Below are 22,687 nucleotides of genomic sequence, written 5' to 3'. Positions count from 1 at the left end.
TCCCCCAATATTCTAGTTTAACACTCAACATTCTACGGTTAACATTCTACCCTCAGCCTGTACAGACAGGATACCACACACCGTCCCATTAAACTTGACAGCAATAAATAAGCACTGAAACATTAATGTTACAATACATAACAATCAAAAGCTTAATATACACTAATAAAACAATGCAATAGATATGGTAACTAAGTCAAAAAACACTCTACAAAGCTTTCTGTAGAGATAAAAGCAGTTCAAGTTAGAAATGAAATTTTTGCATACCCCAAGGAACAGTAGCTATTAGTAAAGATTTTAAGGGGACACCAATATAGTGGCATACTTCAAATAAAATCTTTTAAGTGTTTAGGACAAAAAGATTGCATGTCCACTTCTTAAAGGAGAAGAGACCTGTTTCTCACTCCTTACACCCACCTGATCTTTGGCCCCAATAAGGACAACCACCACCCTGCTTAAATTCTATATACAATTATCACTTAATTTGACAGCGCTGTGAAATAATGTATTCATTTTGAAAGGTGCTGAAAATGTGTAAGAGCTCTGTTTTGAGGACTCCTCGCCCTCACCATATCTCCTGCCTTTAACTTGGTGAAAGAGACAGCATGTCTTGCATCAAAGTTGAGCTTGCGCTTTTCCACCTTCTCATTTTTAATCACCTCCCACTCACTTGTGTTCAAGTTTTTGCCCACATCTTTACACTTCATCCACCCGTAATACATCATTGTGATAGCTTCTTGACCCCTTAAACAACTGGAACAGCATCTTGTTAGTGATGGTATGGGTAGTGAGACAGTACAGGTTCACACTTTCAACAGTCTTTGCCCTCCAGTCCCTGTTCTGAGGCTTTGTTTTTTGTATAGACTCCTTCAGGACCCTGTTAACCCTCGACACCACCCCTTTTGTCTCAGGATGATAGAGAGAACATTTTTGTGACTGATACCACGCTCAGACAAGAATGCTTCCATTTCCTTGGAAACCAACTGGACACCATTATATGTCAAAATACACTCCGGTAGACCTTTCCTATTGAATAGATCATCAAAGAATTCAATCACTTTCCATGATTCTATATCTTGAGTAACGCAAGTCTCCGGCCATCTTGAATAAATTTTGAGGCAAGGCTAAAACATAATACTGTCCAGCCTTCTAGGTCACCAGCCCCAAAATATCCAGAGCTACTTCCTGCTAGGCTTTCACTGGTCTTTGTCTTGATCATAGGTTGAACCCTAGTGTCGCACACCTTGTCACTAGAGATGCCCTCCAAACAATCCTGTACCACTCTCCCAACCTGCACATTAATTCCAGGCCACCAAAAGTACAATCTAATTTCTTCCTTAGTTTAGGAAATTCCTTGGTGTCCTTGTTACCCAAATTGGACGATCTGTCCCTGCACTTGTCTTGGGGCACTAAACGCGTACCCCTCCCGAGGAGACCATCTTTTACAGAAAGCTCATCGTGTACATTCCAATGCTTTCGGCCATCATCACTCATAACCTTCTTACAAGGCCAGCCATTCAACATCTGTTTGAGGACCCCCCGCCCCGTAACACCAAGCCTTCTGCCAACAACTCTTTCCAAACTTCTTAGTTGATCACCCCTTCAGTGACTTCACAAACGCTATCGCTCTCCATATCCTACAGGTCTCCCTTCGGATCACACTCAACCTCTGTTCAAGCAGAAATACGCCTTGACAAACAGTCCGCTATCTTGTTGTCAGTCCCAGGAATATAGTTTACCCTAAAGTCATACTCCTGTAACGCAACCACCCACTTACAAATGCGAGAGGAAGTGGCATCCAGTCCCTTTGTAAAGTAAATTTCTTCAGAGGAACTTCTTCAGGTTCCTGATTGTTTATACTAGCTTCCTTCTCAATCACAGAGTAGTGATTCTCAGGAGCCTAGAATATACAAAGAGCTTCCTTCTCAATCACAGAGTAGTGATTCTCAGGGTCCACTAAAGTCCTGGAGAGAAACATCAGTTTCCTCCCTCCCTTCCTTCACTGACTAGTTTCAAGACTGCACCTAAACTTTTTGCACTAGCATCCGTAACCAGGATTGATTGCCTCCCGGTGTCTCTACTTTGCAAAGAGGAAGCATTGTGTAGAGTATTCTTGATGTCTTGAAATTCAGAATTACAATGATCGCGCCAAGCATACTTGACTCCCTTCTTCAAGAGCTTTCCAATGATGTAAATGTGACTAGCCAACCCGTGCACAAACTTATAACACTCAGCAATACCCAGAAAGGTGACCTGGTTATCTCTACAACTCAGTGGGAAGTTCCTTGATGGTCTTTAGCAGTTGATTCTTGGGTTTGACACCATCCTTGGTAGGTACATGTACAAGATACTCTCTCTGAGAGATTAAACCTTCATTTATTCTCTCTCAAACCTACCCTACACCTGCCTGATCCTGTCGTCCTGTTCCTTAGTTGTGCCAAACACTAAGATGTAATCTTGATAGATCTTCACCCCCGGAACACCACCCAAGACGTCTTCCATGGCCCTCTGAAACACGGAGTTAGCTGAGTTTAGCGCAAAATGTAACAGTGTGAATTTGAACATGCCAAAAGGAGTATTAAAAAAAGGTAAGTATGATGTAGTTGTCATCTAATTTAATTTGATGGTATGCCGCACTGACATCCAGTGTTGAAAAGACGGCAGCACCATCGAGCGACGCAAGCATATCCGCAATGTTAGGGAGCGGATGCCTATCATCAACAACGTTCTTATTAAGACCCCTTAAATCCACAAAGAGCTTTATCTCGCCAGAAACTTTGCATGCAAGAGCAAAAGTAGCAAGTCACTCCTCATATTCACAGTCAGTTACTACTCTCATCATTCCCCACCTCCTTCACACGTTTAGTTGTTTTAGATGATTTGCAGTACGTAGCGAAGTGACCAATCTTGCCACAACTGCTACACTTTACTGAAAAGGTGGCACAATACTTATTTGCTAGGTGTCCACTGCTTCCACACCGAAAGCACTTCCCTTAAATCACCTTCCTGTTGTCAGCAGAGGGGGAATTGCCCAATTTTGCTGATGAGTTGCCCAACTTTTTAATGGAGGTCCAAGCTATAGCTTGCACCTTCTCGGAGAAACCTCCGCCATTATCTTTCTTCAGTACTTGCAAACAGGCCAGGGAGTGTTCAATATGCTTGGCCACCAACAGTATCTTATCTAATGTTGGATTGTCCTTCTGCCACAGGGCACCTTTTATGTTCTCAGTTACAACCTAACATAAACTAATAGTGTATTTGCTCTTCCAGTAGGCCTTCAAACTTGCAAGTAGTCCCCAACTTACGGAAGTCTGTGACATAAGATTCAACGGACTCCTGCGCCCTTTGCATACGGCTATCGAAATGGTAGCGCTCCAAGATAGTACTTACTTTCGGTAGGTAGTGCTTATCCAACTTAACCTAAATGAATTTGAGTTATGTTTGACTATCAGATTCACTACCAGTTAAGTCCGGCAAATGTTCAAAGACCTCTTGGCCCCCAGGTCCCAAGCAATGCAGCAACAAGGAATTCTTCCTCTCAGCACTCAGCTAGACACCACACAACGTGCATAATGCGTCAAGACCTTTTTCCTCTTAGCCCACCTAATAGGTGGTTCTCCAGGGTTGGACAAAATGAAAGGTGGAGGTGTAACATTCTGCATAGTCAAAAGTAAAATTGCACATGAATGCCAAAATGTAAACCTACAACTAAATACCAGACGCTGATGTGCGACTACCACGCACAAAAGTAAAAAATGGTGCACCGTCTTTGAGAGTTTTGATTAGAGGTTCTGATGGTTACAAAGCATAATAGAAATCCCTCCACTAGTGTTTTCCCATCCGTCAGACAGGGCCCTCTCCTGTCAGATTTTGGAGCTTGTGCATTGCAGTAGGACTATTCACTGTTAGAATCTCTCTTCTTTCAATTTTTTTTTTTTTTTACAGGATGACTCCCTTCAAGGCCGCGCTCTGTGTTTCATTTAGAAACTTTGTTAATTTGTTTAATTGTTTCTTTTTATTTGGGTGTTTTAGTGGAGTGGTTTTAGTGTATATTCGACATGGGCATGCTCCTTGATTCAGGCAAATTCTGGCAGCTGGCTTGATTGTGAAATGCTTTGTAGTTTGCTTATTACCTTGTTAGGGAGGCCAGAAAACAGTACATTGTAGTCTTCTAATCTTCCCATTTCATGGTCTCTTTTTGAGATTATTTTGGTGGTGAGCTTTTTCCATAACCCCAAAAGTTGTGCACTGTGACCACAGCATTTATATGATGAATATGAGAGCTGGACCGGAAATAATACCCATGCTCTTGCCATTATGAGTGGTGATGGGGTATGTTCCAACATTTCAGAGCGAGACAAATGTGTCAGGAGCATGCAGAGTTAGGATTTCAGTATTTTTCTCACTCAAGACACAGAAAGGTTTCCCTCATTCAGTGTTATATATGGGCTAGGCTGTATGTTAAATTCTTGGATTCTTTCCACAGGAGGATGTAGGTCTTGGTATCCCCATCCTACATGTGGAAGTATATTTGATGCTGGTCCTGTAATTGTGAAAGAGACTGGGTTTAACAGCTGAAGAGAACTGTAGAATGGTCCCAGTGGATCACTGCACAGAAATCTTTTAAGAGTTTTCTTAAGAGGTTCTGATGTGTACTTTATGGATGAAAGGATCAAACCTAATCGTAGGCTTTCTTTCTTAACCAACACCAGACTCCTAGCCTGTTCAGCAGAATGCAGTGGTCTGCGATGCCATAGGCTGTATGTCGAATTTTAGTTAAATGTATGGAAAATGTAACTTTAAAAAAATGACAGTTCCCCTGCCTGAAGTTGTTGGAGGCTAGTGCATTAGCTCTCAGGCAACTGCCCGGCTTGCCCAAACTTGGTTGGAATTAGGCGTGAAAGAGGTGTGAAAACTGCTCCATGAACAGTAACTGGCTTGGGCAGCGAGGAGGTGTTTTCTTCCCATGGCAGGAAGTCCCCTTAGGGTGGGCCCAGGAAAATAAGTAAAGTCAAAGGGACCTTCCCTGTCTCAAACAAATGTTAGGTGACATTTGGAAATCCCTAGCTGTTGTCCCCATAGTCAGGCTAGCACCAAACCCAGTGGTAGGAAAGCTACTGCCTGAACCGGTTTTCAGTGACCAGAGAGACTGTTTCTTACCCTGGCCTGGGGGCACACAGGCTCTGCACAATGGAAGAGAAGGGTGTTCGTTTCCCCTCCCCCCAGCCCTCACAAGCAACTTCACATAACACTTTATGGCCCTCTTGAAGAATAGAAAAGGACTGGACCTGTTGCCTGTGACCTGAGAGGTGCCATGAAGGATTGGACCTGCTTCCCTTTGAACCCATGGCAAAGAAGTGAATTCCAAGGGACAGTTGGCTGACCTCCTATGTGGCTAAAAGGACATAAAAAGCTGCAAGAGACAATTGGTAGCTGAACATGGATTGGACTTTGCAGGTGGCTCTGCCTGGCTCCCTGAGGGTCTCTATGTTCCCCCCCCAATTAGGTCCAGTGGGGTGTAGGAGGGAGGGGCACTATGGTTGTTTGGGCACAGGTTCACACAATACGTATGAAACTTTGCTTTTGCACATTCTCAGCCAGCAATCACTACTCTGCCACACTTGAACCCTTTTCATCCACCATTTTCTATGGCTTTTAGGCCTTGAACCACTCAACATCATGCCATCGCCTACCCGTCAGCGTGCCCTAGGCCATGCTACCCCGTTTTAAGGAGGAGACTCGCAAAGACGGGAAGACTTTAAGTTCACAAGAGGAAAAACCTTGCATTTTCTACTTTCTTTAACAGCCTATGCTGCGCTGCATAGGAAAAGACCTTTAGCAATCGCTTCAGCTTTGCTGCCAAAAACGTGCACGCATTGCATTGCTTTGAATGCAACGTGTGCACGTCTGGCAATTCCCTTGCGGGAGCGAGCTTTAAAACCATGTGTTAATTACAAACATATGGTTCCTGCTCGCTCCCGTAAGGGAAACAGGCGCTGGCCCCCTCCTCTCCCCCTTCCCCCTGCTGCCTCCTCCTCTCCTAATCTTTTTTTTGTCCCCCCCCCTTCAGCAGGAGGCACCTGGCTTGTTGTCCTAGTCTCACACTGCCCTCCCCTTCACACTCCACAGTCCCTCTCCTTTTCACTACTTCCCCCCCCCCTCACGGCCTCCCGCACTCACTACTGAACTCTCCCCATCTAACAGTTTGAGCCCCTCACTTCGGGACACTCGCCGAGTCTCTGCTCCTCACTTTCCAAGTCCCCACCCTGCTGCCTTCCTCGTACACTCTCTCCACATAATCGTCCTCCGCTGCCTACAGGTAGCCGTGGCCCCTCCCTCCATGAAGTGCCGTCAGAGCCTGACTTACCGTGGGCCGCTTCCACTTCACGCCCTGCACCTTGGAGGAGCTGGGTCCCAGCTCCTTCAAGCCCAGGGAGGAGGCAATGGCCGGAAACGAGATGTCCTTGAAGAGCTGGACCGACTGCAGGCACTCTGCGCGCAGCGACTCGAAGTCCTGCCGCAAGTACTTGATTGCCTGCTCGTTGGTGCCCAGGCCACCGGCCAGAGCCCGCTCCTTGGCCAGAGCGGCCGCTACCCCAGTCATGGTGTGATCTTGAGCGGACAGCGGGGGCGTTGTGAAGGGGCTGCGAGGGAGGGGAGTGCGGGTAGCAGGCTGGGGGATGCCAGGAGCGGCTGGGACGGCATAGGCAGGAGGAAGCAGGAACCCCGGCCCGCCAGCAGCATCAATAGCAGACAGGTGTGGCTCCGCTTAAAGGCACAGGGCCGCCCTAGAGCACGATCCACCCCTGCCCATCCCACCTCCGCAGCGCAAGCTCTTTACCAGCACCACCCCACCTGCCGGCTCTGCCCTGCCCTAGCTGGAGGCTGCTCTGAGCTTGATACGGAATCACTGGTCAGGCCAAAGGCATGAAAACCAGAGGCACCCCTAGTCAGGACTTTGTGATGAAAAACGAGGGGGTCTCCCAAAGGGGCGTGGCCTATGTAACTAAGGGCGTGGCTTAAAACTTGCAAATTAAAAATCTGTGCTTAGTATTGAGTGCCGCCCGACTGGTAATTTGCGACTTCCGTCATTTTTTTTGTTGGTTTTTTTGCAGATTTATATTGCGTGAACTCGACCGGAAGGTATTGGAGCTCTTTACATGAGCACTGGTTACTTACACAAGGACACATTCATTTAGTGGGGTAATCACAGGGAGATTAAGTGATTTGCCCAGAATCGCAGGATGTGGAGTCGACCCCTGGTTTCCCAGCTCCAAAGTCGGCAGTCTAGCCTAAGACCACATCCTCATTGCATCCAGATATGTAATACAAGTAAAATTACACCTAAAACAAGCCAGGACTATTGGCTTTGCCAATGGTTGTTAGTTGTATAAGATAAATAAGCAACAAGTATGGCTTCGTTGTATAGAATATTGAAAATGATTCAGTTCTGAAATGATCAGATTAAAAGAACTACAAAGAGTCTCTTTGAAGTTACATGTAAGGCAGTGAAGGCTGGTACTGCTGCAGAGTTAAGAGTATCTGTTTGAGCCCTGAGGGTGAGGATAAAAATAAAGAGCCCTATAGGGACCCGTCTCAGCACTTTTTAGCACCGGTAGGACACGGCCCACTTAAGGCCCGGGCCCTAATTGTCAGACTATGCAGACAGAATGCACATCTCTTCAGGGAGGGTCCTCTGTGTTCAGATCTGTTTTGTATGTTGCCTAGCTGGTTTTAGGACTTGTGCCCTGGTGACATGGGATGTGATGTTGAGGAGGATGTCCGTCAATTAAATGGCATTACCAAGGCTTTAAGTGGGCCGGGTCTCAAGGGGTCTGAGCACCGGCAGTGTTTTTAAAGGGGCCTCAAAACGGGTCTCTATCGGGCTCTGTTTTGAGCCCTGGCACAGGCGGTCCGTTTTTTTCCCGGACTGCAGTGACAGCAGTTTGCTGTCACTGCAGTCCGGAAAAAAGTGCCAGGGCGCAAAACAGCCCGATAGAGACCCGTTTCGAGACAGCAGGCACATTGATGTGCCTGCCACACTGCTCCCTTCCCACTAGTGGAGAAGGTATGGCATGAGGTCATGCCAGGTGAGCGTTGCGGGGGAGGGGAAATCCTTTAAAGAGTAATTTTCTTTCTGGATTTCCCTTCTCTTTCTGCAACGCAGGAGCAGCAATATTGTGGGTCACCAGGGCTTTAATTGGAAGCTTTTTCAATATTATATGTAACAAGCCTTAGTTGCAGCTTATTTACCTTATGCAACTAATAACCATTGACCAAGCCAATAGTCCTGCCTTGTTGTAGGTATGATGTTACTTGTTGTATCACATGTCTGGATGCAATGACAGAAACAGCAAAATACAAGTTGGGCGGCACACTATGCTAAACACAGATTTTTAGCGTAAGTGTTTTAAAGCCACGCCCCTTTGAGAGACTCCCCCCCCCCCCCCCCCCCCCCCCCTCCCCATTTTGTTCATCCCACTTAAAGCCTTGGGCATTACTGCTTGTGTTTAACCAGAATCCTGGGCATGGCCAGGGCAGATGGGACTCACTTTTTTTTTTTTGACAACAAACTTTATTGGCATTTTTAAGGACACCGGGGAATTTGTCCCCATACATGGTACCAAGATGAAGAAAAGAACAGTGAGAGGTGGCATCCTTGTTTAGACCCCCCCCCCCCCGGTCTGCAGAACATCAGACCCCCAAACCCTCCCCCTCCACCCGCACATCACACCAACCCACAGTCCAACGCAGATATGCAATATTTCCTATCCGCATGAGCTCCATATTCCGACTACTCATCCACAATGCATAGGGCCCGGGGCCCCGAAGGGGAACCCACCGGGGCTCTGATTAGCCTCTCTATTGGGTCCAAGGGCACTGCATCCTCCCGCACAGACAACACGATACCCGATATCGCGCCCATCTCTTCCAGACTTTGCCATGCTTATTCGGACAACCCCTTGCCAAGAATACCGCCTCTTCCGCAGACATGCAGCGATCTAGTGCTTTCTTCCAGGCCTGAACCGGGGGCGGGGCAGAAGACTTCCAATGCTGGGCAATATCTCGCTTGGCCAGCGTCAAACCCAAAAACAGAAGGTGCCGCTTATAGATGTTGCCCCCTATCTCCTCGGTACAATGCAACAGTGTTAAGCGGGGATCGGGGGGAAGCTCCCAACCCAGCACCCCCCCCAGGCAGGATAGAACCGCCGTCCAGAACGGGCGCAGCCGCCCACAGTCCCACTCCGTATGCAAGAATGTACCGTCCCCATCACCGCAACGGAGACACGTGGGGGACCCAATTAAGTGCATGCGCCAAAGGCGGTGCCGGGTGTAATATTTGAATTGTATAAACTGGTATTTGGTGGCCACCGCAGCATATCGCGGACCCGCTATAGCGTCTGCCCAGTCATCCTCCGTGAGCGCGGGAATATCGCGCTGCCACGCCTCCTTGGTATTATCTAGGGTAGTGTTCATGAAGGTTGTCAGAGTCTGATAAATCCGGCGAATTTTGTGATCCCCGGGGTCTCCCATCAACAGTCTACCCTCTAGCGGGTGGAACTCCGGCAGAGTGTCTAGGTGCTGGATGCTAGGTGTGAGGGCATGCCGCAACTGGAGATATTTGTGAAACTGGGATTTATGCAGCTCAAAATCGGCCTGCAGCATCTGAAACGACTTAAGCGACACTCCCTTCATTACATCCCCCAGCGAGGAGATCCCTATCATGTCCCAATAGCGAAAGCCCTCCAGACTTGCCGTCTCCTTGAGCAGGGTACCCTCGCACAATGGGGTGGCCTGCGTAAGCCTGCCGCGCCAGCCAATAGAGATGACCGATTGCCGCCAGATCCGGATCACCGTAGCACACGCAGGGGGCAACCGGTCCAGCGAGGAACGGCTATAAAGAAAATGCAGCAGAGGCTTCTCCGCCAATGCGGCCCGGTCCAATGCGTAGGCTGGATCCGCGGGGGAGGCATACCACCAGTCATTTATGACTAGGAGATGCGCGGCCCTGTATTATGCCTGAACGTCCGCCACCGCTATGCCCCCGCAGTAGGTAGACTGCACACACGTCGCCACGGTCACCCTCACCGGCCCGCCATGCCAGAGGAATTAATTCAAAAGTGCATTCAGCTGGCGGAACCACGCCTGGGGCACCTGGAAGGGGTAGTGTTGGAGATGGTACAAGAGACGCGGTAATGTCACCATCTTGAAAATGGCCGATCGGCCGTAGAGGGAGAGTGGAAGATGCAACCACACCCTAGTTTCATTGCGGACTTGGGTCAGCAGAGGCGCAATATTCAGAGTCCAAGCAAGATCCGGTGTGCGGGTGACCCGCACTCCTAGGTATTTGATATGGTCCGGGGCCAGCACTAATTGAGAGGCCCAAGCCTGGCTTCTCTGGTCACCATACAGGGGAAACAGAGTGGACTTAGCCGGGTCAGCCACGAGGCCCGACGTCTCGCCGAACACCCGCAGAAGCTCAAGCACCCGGGGCCCAGAGGCCCACGGGTCCACCATAAAGAAGATGACATCATCGGCATATAGCGCGATGCGATCAGAGTGGCCCGAGGGCTAGTCCATACCCCGAAGGACCGGATCGTAGCGGGACCACGCCGCCAATGGCTCGATTGCCAACGCGAACAGCAGAGGGGACAGCGGGCACCCCTGCCGCGTCCCCCGTTTGATCGGAAACGAAGGGGAACAGGCGCCCGCCACCCTAACCGACGCCGAGATGTCCGTATACAGCAGACGCGTATATGCCAAGAATCGGGGCCCCAAGTTTACCGCCCCAAGCAGCTTGAACAGGTAGGTCCAACTAAGGGAGTCGAAGGCTTTATCAATATCCGCCTGGAGCAGAGCGGTGGGCCGATCCACGCGCCCGGCCTCGGCGATGACATTGTGAAGCCGGCGTATATTATGTCGGGTCGACCGATTGGGCATGAACCCGGATTGGTCGGGCCGGACTAGGGTAGAGATGCACGTCCGCAGCTTATCTGCCAGGACCTTCCCTAGCAGTTTCGGCTCAACGTTTAAGAGCGAGATAGGTCGATACGAGCCCGGATCCTCCGGGGGCCTGCCCGGTTTCAGAAAGACTACGATGTCGGCGTGGCGCCAGTCAAGGGGAAGAATGGCGTGGTCCACTGCGTCTGCCAGAGCCGCAAAAAGGTGCGGGCCCAATGTCGTCGCACGAGGCCCGAAAAAATCACCCGGAAAGCCGTTGGGTCCGGGGGCCCGGCCCGGACGCAAATTGGTCATCGCGGTGCGAAGCTCATCCAGCGTGATGGGCTCGTCCAGCGCATCCCTGTGGGCATCAGTCAAGCGTACGGAGGGAATATCAGAGAGGAACGCATCAATGAGCGCCTCGTCAAGGGGCTCTCGCTTCGCATATAAATCTCGATAATAGGCCGCAAACGTTTGCGCTACCGCCTCTGGGGAGGTGTGGAGGCTACCGTCACCCGCTCGAAGGAACGGGACCTGTGTCTGGGCATCTCGAGACTGGCACAGCCGGTGCAGCATCTGGCTGGACTTGTCCCCCCATTGATAGATACGGTATTGGGTGGCGAGCCACGCCGCCTTAGCATTATCCGTCAGCAACTGGCCCAGTTGACGCTGGACGTGCAGCAGATTCCGCCGGATAGTGGGATCCGAAGACTGGAGGAGCCGCGCCTGCAACCGCGCCTGCTGGGCCTCCAGCTCCTCAATATCCGCCCGCCGGGCCGCCTTAGCATGCGTTCGGAAGCTTATATCCACACCCCGGAGCACGGGCTTCAGGGCTTCCCAGAAGACCGCCGGTGAGGACGCCGTACCCGCGTTATGCTGAACGTAGTCTGTGACCGCCTGGCTAAGAGCTTCACTATAGTCTGCATCCCTGAGGAGCCATGGCGACATCCGCCACCGGTACGGCGCCCTACGAGTCAGCAGGCGCAAATGTATCTGTGTCGGCGAGTGATCCGAAAGGCCTCTGGGTAGTATCGCCGCCTGAGACACCCTATGTAGATAAGTATGGGTAATGAAGATGTAGTCCAAGCGGGACATAGTGGGGTGAACCGCCGACAGGTAGGTATAACCTTGTGCCGTCGGATGCAGCGCGCGCCAGGCACTTTTATTTTTGGATCTTTTGGGGAGTCCTTCCTCTTAAGCTGCGTGATAAGCTTCCAGATTTTTTCCCTGGTCGATGTGCAGGTGCGAGTAATATGGCTTCGGAAGTCCATTTGGCTGAACAGAGAATTTACCCCGTTAATAAACACAACACACCCCGTTCCTCAGGCCTTAATTATCACACACTGCGAATGAATGCCAATGGTTTGGAGGTAGGACCTGCAGAGAGGCTCTGAGTGAGTGACAAAGTGGGGAAGAAGCTGGTCAGTCACCACTGTTGCCAGTCAACTCTCCATCTTGGAAGCCAGATCTGAAGTTGATCTGTGTGAAATTTGTGTAATTTCCTTTGCATACATTCCAGAAAAAACAATACATGAAATCCCAATCCGGCATTTGTATAGAGTGTGACAAGTGCCCCTGCATATATTTTGGACAAGAGAAAGCATTCGGGGCTGAAGTAAAGCACAAAATTGCATTTAATGCGAATAACAGCCGCTCGTGTTTGAGTTGTTCGCATTGTTTCCATGCTCTTGTGGTAGGACTTTTACCCAAGCAACATCTTAATTACGGCGTGGCGTAATGTTGTGAAATTCGCCTATCAGTCGTAGCCCGAAATACTGGGAAATACGCAAAATGGCATCTGTGTAAAAAAAAAAAAAAAAAAAAAAATCTTGGGCCTAATCTGAAGTTGAGTCTGCAGTCAGTAAAACCTCCTCAGAGTGCACATTTTGGCGTGCAGTAGAAATTATCTTCGGGGTGGATGGTGGACTCTGCAGTACCCAAGTACGGCAATGTTACCTCAGTGTGCAGATTGTGCTGGGCCTTTACTGATAGTTTGTTTTATCAGTCTTTTTCCAGCCAGAGTAAAAGAGCTTGATCTCTTTTACAAACCGCTTAATATTTAAGGACATACTGCGTTGTGTGGTACTAAACATGAGAGCTTTTGTTAGCATTAGCTGAGTTAATCCGAAATATCTCACAGTGAGGTTAAATCTATCATGAATACCTTTTTAAAGCCTGCATCAATAAAAAAAAAAAATGCATTGTATTGTGAGATCTCAATAAATAGCACTGGCCGCTATACGACATTGGAGAAAAACAGCACACCGCTACAGTATGAATATGGTGATAAGTAGATGTCTTGTAATCACCGGATGCAACGGCAGACCTTTGGAACAGCTCATCCCACACAATTCCCTTCAATTAGAGAGTGGTGCGCATCAGCCGTTTCTTGATGCCACTGCTGAGCAGAAATGCTTAAAGACAAATTAAAGAATGGTGCACGCAGTCAACGAAAAGTCCACAGTTCCTTCTTATATTCATTCATTCCTTTATTGAACTTAAGTATTTTTCCTCAAAACAGCCAAGGTTACAGCCAACGTGTTTCGTTCAGTCGAAGTTGAACTTCATCAGGGCTTTTATCTATGTATAAGATGAATATCCCCCTCTGTAACTGGTTTTAATGGAAATCCCATCCAGGGTGATCGCCCCTCTATTCATTTTGTGGTGCAGTAGTCATCCTTTATGTCTTGGGGTTGTATTATTCCCCTACCACAATACCTGAATCTGTGTTCGTCCCTCCTCCTTTCAGTACTTCCTCACTCGAAAACCGGCAAATGTTGATCCTGGGCAGTGTGAGTAACACAGCTCCATCAAAACTCAGGAAATACATGGAATGTGTACATCCACACTATAGTTCTCAATTGCTGTTCATCTACTTGTATAGTTATCTTTCAACTAACATACATGCATACTCCGCAACCGAGTAAAAACTTAAACCACTTAAGCTGTCATTGGGCATCAACTGGTTAAAAAAGTGTTGTCTGTGGAAAACGGAGTACCTCTGCAATTGTTTTCAACCCTGCCCCCCCCCCCCCGCATTAATCCTCCCACACAGCCCCATGTGCCACTGGCCCGCTGCTGATTTTAAAAAACAAACATTGGCATACCCAATAGGTCTCGCCTTTGGGACCTTATAAGTATTTAGTTATGCAGCACAATATCCTTACTGCAACCACATTAACTGTTGCATGGCTAAACACTTATAAGGTCCCAAAGGCGAGACCTATTGGCTATGCCAATGCTTGTTCATGGTATCTTTGCCACTTTTGCTGGCTTCCACGATCACCATCTAGTGGTAGCCAGCAAAAGTTGCAAAGATACCATGAAAAATGTCCCGTCAAACGTGAAAACCGAAATGAGTAAGAACAGAGGAATTAAAAAAAGAGTGAAAAGAATACATCCCGTTTTAGGGTTAGATGCAAAAGTAACCCATGATCCAAACGTCTAAAAGGGAAAGCAAATTTGTATCGATCGACATGAAGACATACTTCAATTCTAGAGCAAGTGTAGGAGGGAAAATACTTAGTGAAAGTAAGAGGAGCACTAGGACCCCTTTAGATAGAGAACTAAAGGTGCACAGGAAGTGTGGTTTTCCAAGACATCGGAGATGACCATGCTGATGGATCGGGTTGAAGCCTTTTCTGAGCAGTCAAGCAAGCACCTCATCAAGATAGAGCAAGGGGTATCCAGTGAAACGCCAGACGGGCTGCATTCATGTCCGATTGATTTTGGAAAATAGCAGAATGATTCTAGGCATCTTTGTCCTGCAGTGGATACCCTTGGATTAGAAAGTCGAGGAGAACAACTCTCCATGTTAAAAACTGATTACAAATCTAGAGGTACAAGACTGCTAGAATTCTCTCTTTCTCTTTCTCTCTTTCTCTCTTTCTCTTTCTCTTTCTCTTTCTCTCTCTCTCTCTCCTTTCTCTCTCCTCTCTCCTTTCTCTCTCTCTCTCTCTCTCTCTCTCTCTCTCTCTCTCTCTCTTTCTCCTTCTCTTTCTCCTTCTCTTTCTCCTTCTCTTTCTCCTTCTCTTTCTCCTTCTCTTTCTCCTTCTCTTTCTCTTTCTCCTTCTCTTTCTCCTTCTCTTTCTCCTTCTCTTTCTCCTTCTCTTTCTCCTTCTCTTTCTCCTTCTCTTTCTCCTTCTCTTTCTCTTTCTCCTTCTCTTTCTCCTTCTCCTTCTCTTTCTCTTTCTCTCTTTCTCTCTTTCTCTCTTTCTCTCTTTCTCCTTCTCTTTCTCCTTCTCTTTCTCCTTCTCCTTCTCCTTCTCCTTCTCCTTCTCCTTCTCCTTCTCCTTCTCCTTCTCCTTCTCCTTCTCCTTCTCCTTCTCCTTCTCCTTCTCCTTCTCCTTCTCCTTCTCCTTCTCCTTCTCCTTCTCCTTCTCCTTCTCCTTCTCCTTCTCCTTCTCCTTCTCCTTCTCCTTCTCCTCCTTCTCCTTCTCCTTCTCCTTCTCCTTCTCCTTCTCTTTCTCTCTTTCTCTCTTTCTCTCTTTCTCTCTTTCTCTCTTTCTCTCTCTCTCTCTTTCTCTCTCTCTCTCTTTCTCTCTTTCTCTCTTTCTCTCTCTCTCTCTTTCTCTCTTTCTCTCTTTCTCTCTTTCTCTCTTTCTCTCTTTCTCTCTTTCTTCCTTTCTTCCTTTCTCCTCTCTTCTCTCCCCCCCCCCCCAATGGTCTGCAGCACACCTTTGATTTGATGTAGTAAGCAAGTACTGAAGCCGTATCTGTTGTTGAACACACCATGGCCTACCACCTTGGTACCCTGATTCAAATGGAGGGGCATGTGGGGACAGACAAGATGGGGGCAGGCTGTCGCAGCTGTCTCGACTGGTGCGGAGTTCATGGCCGGACAGATGACCGAACGTGCAAGTGTATGCTCCACCCCAGATTAACCTACCCAGCAGAATGATTTTTCAAGCAGTGAAAGGTGGGTTTGGCTAGGGCTTTGGAGAATCAGTGAGTCGGTCTCTTGGCACATTTGTGCAGTGGCAAACACGGTCAATGGCGGCCTCCACCAGACTTCATTGCCATGAACAGCAGCAACAATTAAGCACTAGCTAAAAATATAATCTGTATGTCCCAGGTTTGAATACCACCTAATGGCTGCCCCTTCCGTACTTCCTAGATACTTAAAGTGAAGACTGTTGAGATAAATAATAGCACCTTCTGCCCTTCCCACTCAGAAAATCTGCAAGACTTTGTCTAGTACACGATTTATAAAGATCGCTCATTTTCATTCCAAAAAAGTCTAGCTGATAGGGGACACATTACATCACCTGATTAAGCAGATTTTTGAGATGGAAAAAGCTTCAACCTGTCTGTTACCCTTGCTGTAGTTCACCTGAACACTCTACTTTCCTGAATGGAAACCTCTTTTGAGTTATGTGCCAGTGGTTTAGATCTGCATTTCTTAACCTGGGGACCGTGGATTCCTGGGAGACTGCAACTGTGTAGAAAAGTAAATACATTTTAGCAGATTACCAACGGATGTATACATAAAAAAGCAGAATCTAACATTTTGCATTTTTCAACTGCCCTGTAAACATGAGGTGATAAGAAATTGGAGACCAGAATTAAGTTGGTAGTGCTTACTTGATTTGTAGGAACAGAGCAAGTGCAGCAAACCGAACCTAGTATAGACAGTTGGTGGTCTCACTGGTACGCGCCCACAAAAAGAGAGCATGGGTTGGGATCAAAAGAACGTGATAAGCTAGAGTGTAGATCACTGTCTTTTCGAAATAAAGCCACGTTTTGAAAAGCTCCAATCTTCCCATTAAAATTAAACTTTCAATGTGTGTATATTTTATTTTGTGAGTTAAGTAAAATATGTAATAATTTATTGATCTGTTTGATGTATACTAGTTTTTGTATTTCTCTGTATTGTTTTTGGTTCCAATAGTAGAATTGCTTATGCCGTGCACCCCAGTTTTCCATACTGAATTCAGTGGGGGTCAAAAAGTCAAAAGGTTCAGAACCGCAGGTTCAGATCATTCCTCTCAAACTGCACCCATCAAACTCCTCAGCTTCTATCAAAATGCTCATCTGGCCTGTAAGTGTGCCGCAAGGATCGCCCATCTTATCGGTTTCTTGAGCAACACCCACAACATTGGCTATCAGTCACATGCTACTGCTACATTCATACTCTCAAGAAGAGAACACGTGAAGTTCAGGATTGCTTCACATGCGTAAAACTGCAATAGAGTTTATGGGGTATTTTCAGCCAATATCTTGAGTAAGCTAAAAAGAGCACATAAGTTTGCGACCTGGGTCATGTATGGCTTGAAAAACTCCACTAGATGCCTGTGAATAAAAGGTTGATTTCAAATCCTCGACCCCAGTATGCAAGTCTTTCCAGGCTACAGCTGTGTGCTGCTTCTTCAATTATTTTCTGTTTCATTCCTTCGGATCAGGCGCCTCAGGCCTCCTTCACATTGCTTCTGGCAAGTATCATCGGAGTATGGCAAAAATATCCCACTTACTAAAGATATTCCTGATGGCAGCACAATGTTGGACTCTGGAACCTTCTGGAATTTTCTTTCGTAGCTAATGGGGACAGACGGCGACAGTGGTTGTTTGCACGTGCGTCCTGGCGAAGAGGTTCTGCTTCGCTTCTGATACACTACAAAAGGCGCCCTCCCAGGCCTGTCTTGGGTGATTCGCAACTGTGTATCTTCAGTCAAGCAGCTTCAGTTCTACATAGTGGCTTTTCCTCGTCTTGGTACCTGGCTGTACCGGTTCCTGTACTCCCGGGATCCTTTTCCATTCGGTTTATTGTAGTTTTCTTTTGCTGGTTTTCTGCGTTCAGATCTGGCTCCTCCAGTAGTTTTCATTGTTGCCTTCTTGTTGTTCTCGAATTCGGATATGTTTCTCTTGCTGCCATCAACAATTATTCACTCAAGATTGCTTCCTTATCATTTCAAATGAGTCACGAAGCCTAGTCATTCAATTCCTGGAGTTCATGGAGGCTTTTGCAGCAGTCTGTAGAGTGCTGAAAACTCACCCATGGGCCTGCTTGCTGTATGGCAGTCTAAGGTTCAAATAGGGTGGCTCCAGGCTTTTCTGGCCATGTCTGTCGTGCGCCTGACAGCTCCTGTAAAAATTGAAATTGTTTTGGGAGAAAGTCTCTGGCCACTCCAGGCTCTTTCTTTTAGAACTTATTCCCTCTAAATCTTTCAATACCAATATCAGACATTTTTAAAGCACCTGAAATCGCATCTCTTTTCCTCCTTTTTCAATGATTGTAACCTATCAGCTGTCTTTCCCCGCTTTTACGCATGTGCTCGTAGCATTCTTTGGCCATATGAGCACACTATAAAACCAGGAAATAAAATATCAGCAGGAACAACAGATGTAAAAATGCATAGAGGTATTATTTTCCGACGATAATGTGTTGCAGTATGCACTGTGCAAAGTGTGTGATGGAGCAAAGTTATGGGGAGTGTAGAAATTGGAAGACCTGGATAAGATTACGAGTAACATGAAGGGTAAACATCACCATTGCTGAGTCACTTGAGTTGTAAAATAATGCCATCTAGTGGTTAAATCCAAGATTCATCCTAAAAACTGGCAATCCGACAGCTGTTGTTTCATTGATCTGTTAAAAAGCGAATCCTGCAATTTAGGAAATGATCAGGTGCATGGACTTCAAATAACTAGAACATTTAAACAATTGTTACCCAGGTCTCAGCAAGTCATTTTCTATAAATCTACACACACAACACCATATCTTGCTATAGAGGAGCTTTTCTTTCACACTTTATTTAACTGAAAGCTTTTTCATCAGTACTAAACAGTACTCCCCTTGTCAATGAGACATGATGTTGCAGAAACCCGAATAGCATCAGAAAAGTGACATGTTGCACGTTTTCCCAATTTTGTAGAAGCCACTGTGGCTCCCCCTCGATCATGGCCTCAAAGAAGCATCTCTAGGGAATAGGACAGACTTTACTACTTACCTTCAGGAGGCTACTCAAGACCTGGCTGTTCGAGCAGTAGCAGCACCCTACCTCCCACCACCCCCCCCCCCCCCCCCCCCCACACACACACCCCTTGAGACCCTCACGGGTGAGTAGTACGCTTTATAAATGCTCTGTTTGATTGATTGATTCTACTGGCATCTGCATTTTTGCGGCTCTCATTTACCAATATTCAGAATGTATAGATTTTACTCGTTAGTGGCTCATTTTGCTTGAGGGTCAATATTATTGCTGTTTTTCCAACATCATGTTTAATTCTTTTCTTTTAATTTTATGCTACATTTTATTGTGCTTGAACTTATTGTATGTCGTTTTGCCTCTTCTTTAGTCATTTAAAGATTATGACAAACACTGACTGCTTTTACCGACATCAGTTATATGATACTTTAATGTCCTTCTGTTGTAGGCCAGCTTGCTTGTTTGATAATCAGTAATCCCAGCTCCATGTATACACTGTAGAGATTTGGCTGACTCTACATGGGCAAATAAGTGTTTCCAAGAAAGCACTTTATTGCGTCTTAGATGAACATTACAATGAAGCAAGCATAAAAGTACCCCTCCACCTCCCTCTCATCCCTCTGTCTATACTTTTCCATTGTTGTTCCCTCCATCCCTTTTGCCCTCCCTTTCTACACCGCCTAACTCTACCTCCTTCCCTGCCTCCCCCCCTTTCTTCCCCCATGCTTTGCCCCACAAGATAACAGTTCTCTCTTCGATTCTTGTCTAGGCATACAAATTCGTGTTCAATATCCTATTCAAATTTGTATTTGCATGCTGTTGGTATTTTTGTTATTGTATTTTATTTTTGGATTGTTGCAATGCGTTTCCTTGGCATGTAATGCTGGGAAACCGTGACTTGGCTACAATTTCACACATGTCGAATTATACCATCTGATAAACGAATGTCACTGTATAATTTCTGTGTATTTTAGAGTCTGACGACTAAATGTATATCTCATCATCTCTTACAGTTGCTAATCCTGACTTCAAGGCGGGTGTGATGGCCTTGGCTAATCTACTGCAGATTCAGCGCCATGATGACTACTTGATGATGTTGAAGGTTGGCACTTTGTGTTACTTTGTTTGGTTGTGGTGCTCAGTGACGACCAGTCTTTCAGAAAACTACCGCTGGCCCACCTCTTTTAACAAACCTTCCTTCTGGTCGCCTTTCACTGTCAATCATCCCTCCCAGTATTGCACATGCCACATTATTTCAGTTTAAATAACCATATTGTGCATAACATTGCAAATACCTACCTTAGCATGGCGTTCGGGCGAGCCACTTCCCTCTCTCTCATTCCCATTTGTGGTATTCATATCTCCCCAACATTTTAGTCCTTTTCCTGGGAAATCTAATTCTCACATGTTACCTTTTCTGCTATTATGCACCAATCCGTGTTGTTGTACCAGTCATTAAACATCTCAGGGGGAACTAGGGTTGGAAATGGAATTACAACCTCATATTCTCACCACATCCCTTTTGGCTGCCACCAAAACCCACGTTATAGAAAGGTTTATCGTATATTGAGCAGGGAAGTCTCACACCCGTGCCTAACATCACCGTCCTGGGGTCTACTTCCAGGGGTTCATCCTGCATCACTGCAAACTGCCCCGTTCCGAAAAAACCTTAACCAAGGCAGCCCCAGAGCATAAAGAAACATACCGTCCTGCCCACACCCCTGACGACATAGGGTGTTTTCCCCATCTGTTTTCTTGTGTAGTATTCACAATGCAAAGGTTGGCTATGTGTAGTAGGCATAATGCATAGTAGAGACTAAAGGAACTGGTTGAACCAATTCGAAGCCAGCCAAAATACCCCTGAATGTGGAAACTGGCATGCTTCTTTCCAGTGTACATCTTCTGTTAAAGATCTTCTTCCCACTTGTCCTTCAACTTTCATATATCATCTGTAGCATTATCTAATATGGTTCTATGCGTTTGTTCTGGAGTTCTGAACAAAGTAACTTCTATTTAAGGGGAGAGCTATCCTGTATCTCCAATAGGTCCCTTATATGCTTAAAATTGAATATTGTCTGGAGATACAAGTGACCCACATGTCCATGTGAACATGGGTAAAATTGAATACGAACTGGCAGAATCTAAAATGTTTAAGGGTTTCAAGCTTTTTCATACGTTTCCCTCCCAGAAATCACCCAATTTAGATACTCGTATTGTGTCCCCTTTCATGAACCCTTTCAATCTCCTCACGCCATTCATAATTTGCTATCCCATATGGGAGTTTCATATGCAATGTTCCCTTTCTACTCCACTGACTGGTGGGCTACCCACCTGGCTTTCAACACCGCATGCATGGTCTTCGGAAGATCCTCTTTCTTCTTTTTTCCAATAAAGCTTGCTGCATAACCATCAGACCCCCACAACAAATCTAGCAATGTGAATGGATGGTTCCCCTAGCTTTGCAAAACTCCAGTCTTTCACCACTATGATCTGAAAGGCCTAATAATACCTCCTCAAGTCTGGCCGTCCAATACCCCATCATACAGTCCCCTGTTCAGCTTCCCGAGGGATATACTGGGGGCTTCCCCATACCACAGTACGGCAAGTTGTGTATCTACTTTACTGAAAACATCAGAAACCCAGAATACCACACTTTGTTATAAGTATAGGCACCTAAGAAATGCAACCATTTGCCATAGTGCTGCTCGACCTTTCAGCAACAAGGATAGTGTTCTCTAGTTTGACCCATCTTACCTAAGCTTTAGGAGGGCAGCTGTCAAATTATTTTTCATGAATACAGTCTCATTCCTAGTGATGTATATCCCCCTTGGGGGATATATGAAGTGGAACATGGTACCCATCCATGTGTATTCAGTCAGCAAGGGAGTTGATAATGGAGTTCGACCAGTTCACCTTGAACTCAGAGTAATCTCCAAACACTATAGTCATTTCCATGGCCCTGCCCAGGTGGGTCATCGGATCCGCAAAATACAAGAGCAGTTCATCAGCATGTAGATGGATACAGGCTTCCCCATGCCATCTAAGGCCTCCTAGTATTTGATCTCCCCATATCCAGCTTGCCAACAGTCCAGTAGCCATGGCAAAGAGGATAGGGGTTTACCCCAGTATTGGAACTTTCATAGATTCTCATGCTTTGTATCATTCCCCGTCGCTGGAATGGGAGCCTCGGTAACAAAAATATATATACATATGTATAACCATAGAAACAAAAGAGAAAAAATAGGCCTAGGCCTCATCTCATTCTGTAGTATATCACCCTCTTTGTGTAAAAGAGCCAAAACTTTTGCCAGGACCAATCAGCACAGCCTCACCCTCTGGAACCTTCCTGAGAGAGCTCAGAGCCTCAGATTTTTCTACCGCACGTTGTGCTAGGGAGTCTCCACTGAGCTCTGCTCAGTTTATCAGAATTTTACTTCTGGTTATCTTTATTGCCATCTTTTGTGACAGAATGTCAGAAAAGGAGAAGAAAGCTTTATTCAGATCTTGTGCTTCTTGTGGGAAGAAGAGCCTGTTTGTGGAAGATAAGCATGAAAACTGCATATACTGCCTGTACCCGGAACACAAGGCCACAGACTGTAAAATTTGTCAGACCTTCTCGACCAAGACCTTGAGAGACAGAGAGGGTCGCTTGCTGACGTGGCTGCAGAAGCTAAAGACCAGGACGGAGGTCCTCTCTTCGGATGAGGAGGAATCTATCTCTGGTACCTCCTCCAGGAGATCTAAGAAGAGGGGTAGGTCATCTTCCCTCCACCTCTGTGGAACCCCCTCTCAAAGCCCCTCACGGGATCTCTGACAGGTCT

General features: G+C 46.6%; 1 protein-coding gene across 5 annotated transcripts in view; it reads left to right on the top strand.

Annotated features, from left to right (window-relative positions):
- Positions 1–22,687, top strand: part of LOC146799405 (tRNA-splicing ligase complex subunit RTRAF-like) — a 90,874-nt gene that overhangs the window by 45,373 nt on the left and 22,814 nt on the right. For all 5 annotated transcript variants that reach the window (XM_085626954.1, XM_085626953.1, XM_085626951.1 and 2 more), the window contains one exon: positions 19,880–19,968. In XM_085626954.1, coding sequence (XP_085483080.1) covers positions 19,880–19,968 — 89 coding nt within the window. The remainder of the gene's footprint in view (positions 1–19,879; positions 19,969–22,687) is intronic.

The sequence above is a fragment of the Triturus cristatus genome, chromosome 9 (genome assembly GCF_964204655.1).
Source record: "Triturus cristatus chromosome 9, aTriCri1.1, whole genome shotgun sequence".
In the NCBI taxonomy this organism is placed as follows: Eukaryota; Metazoa; Chordata; class Amphibia; order Caudata; family Salamandridae; genus Triturus; species Triturus cristatus.
This window is presented reverse-complemented; position numbering and strand designations above follow the sequence as displayed.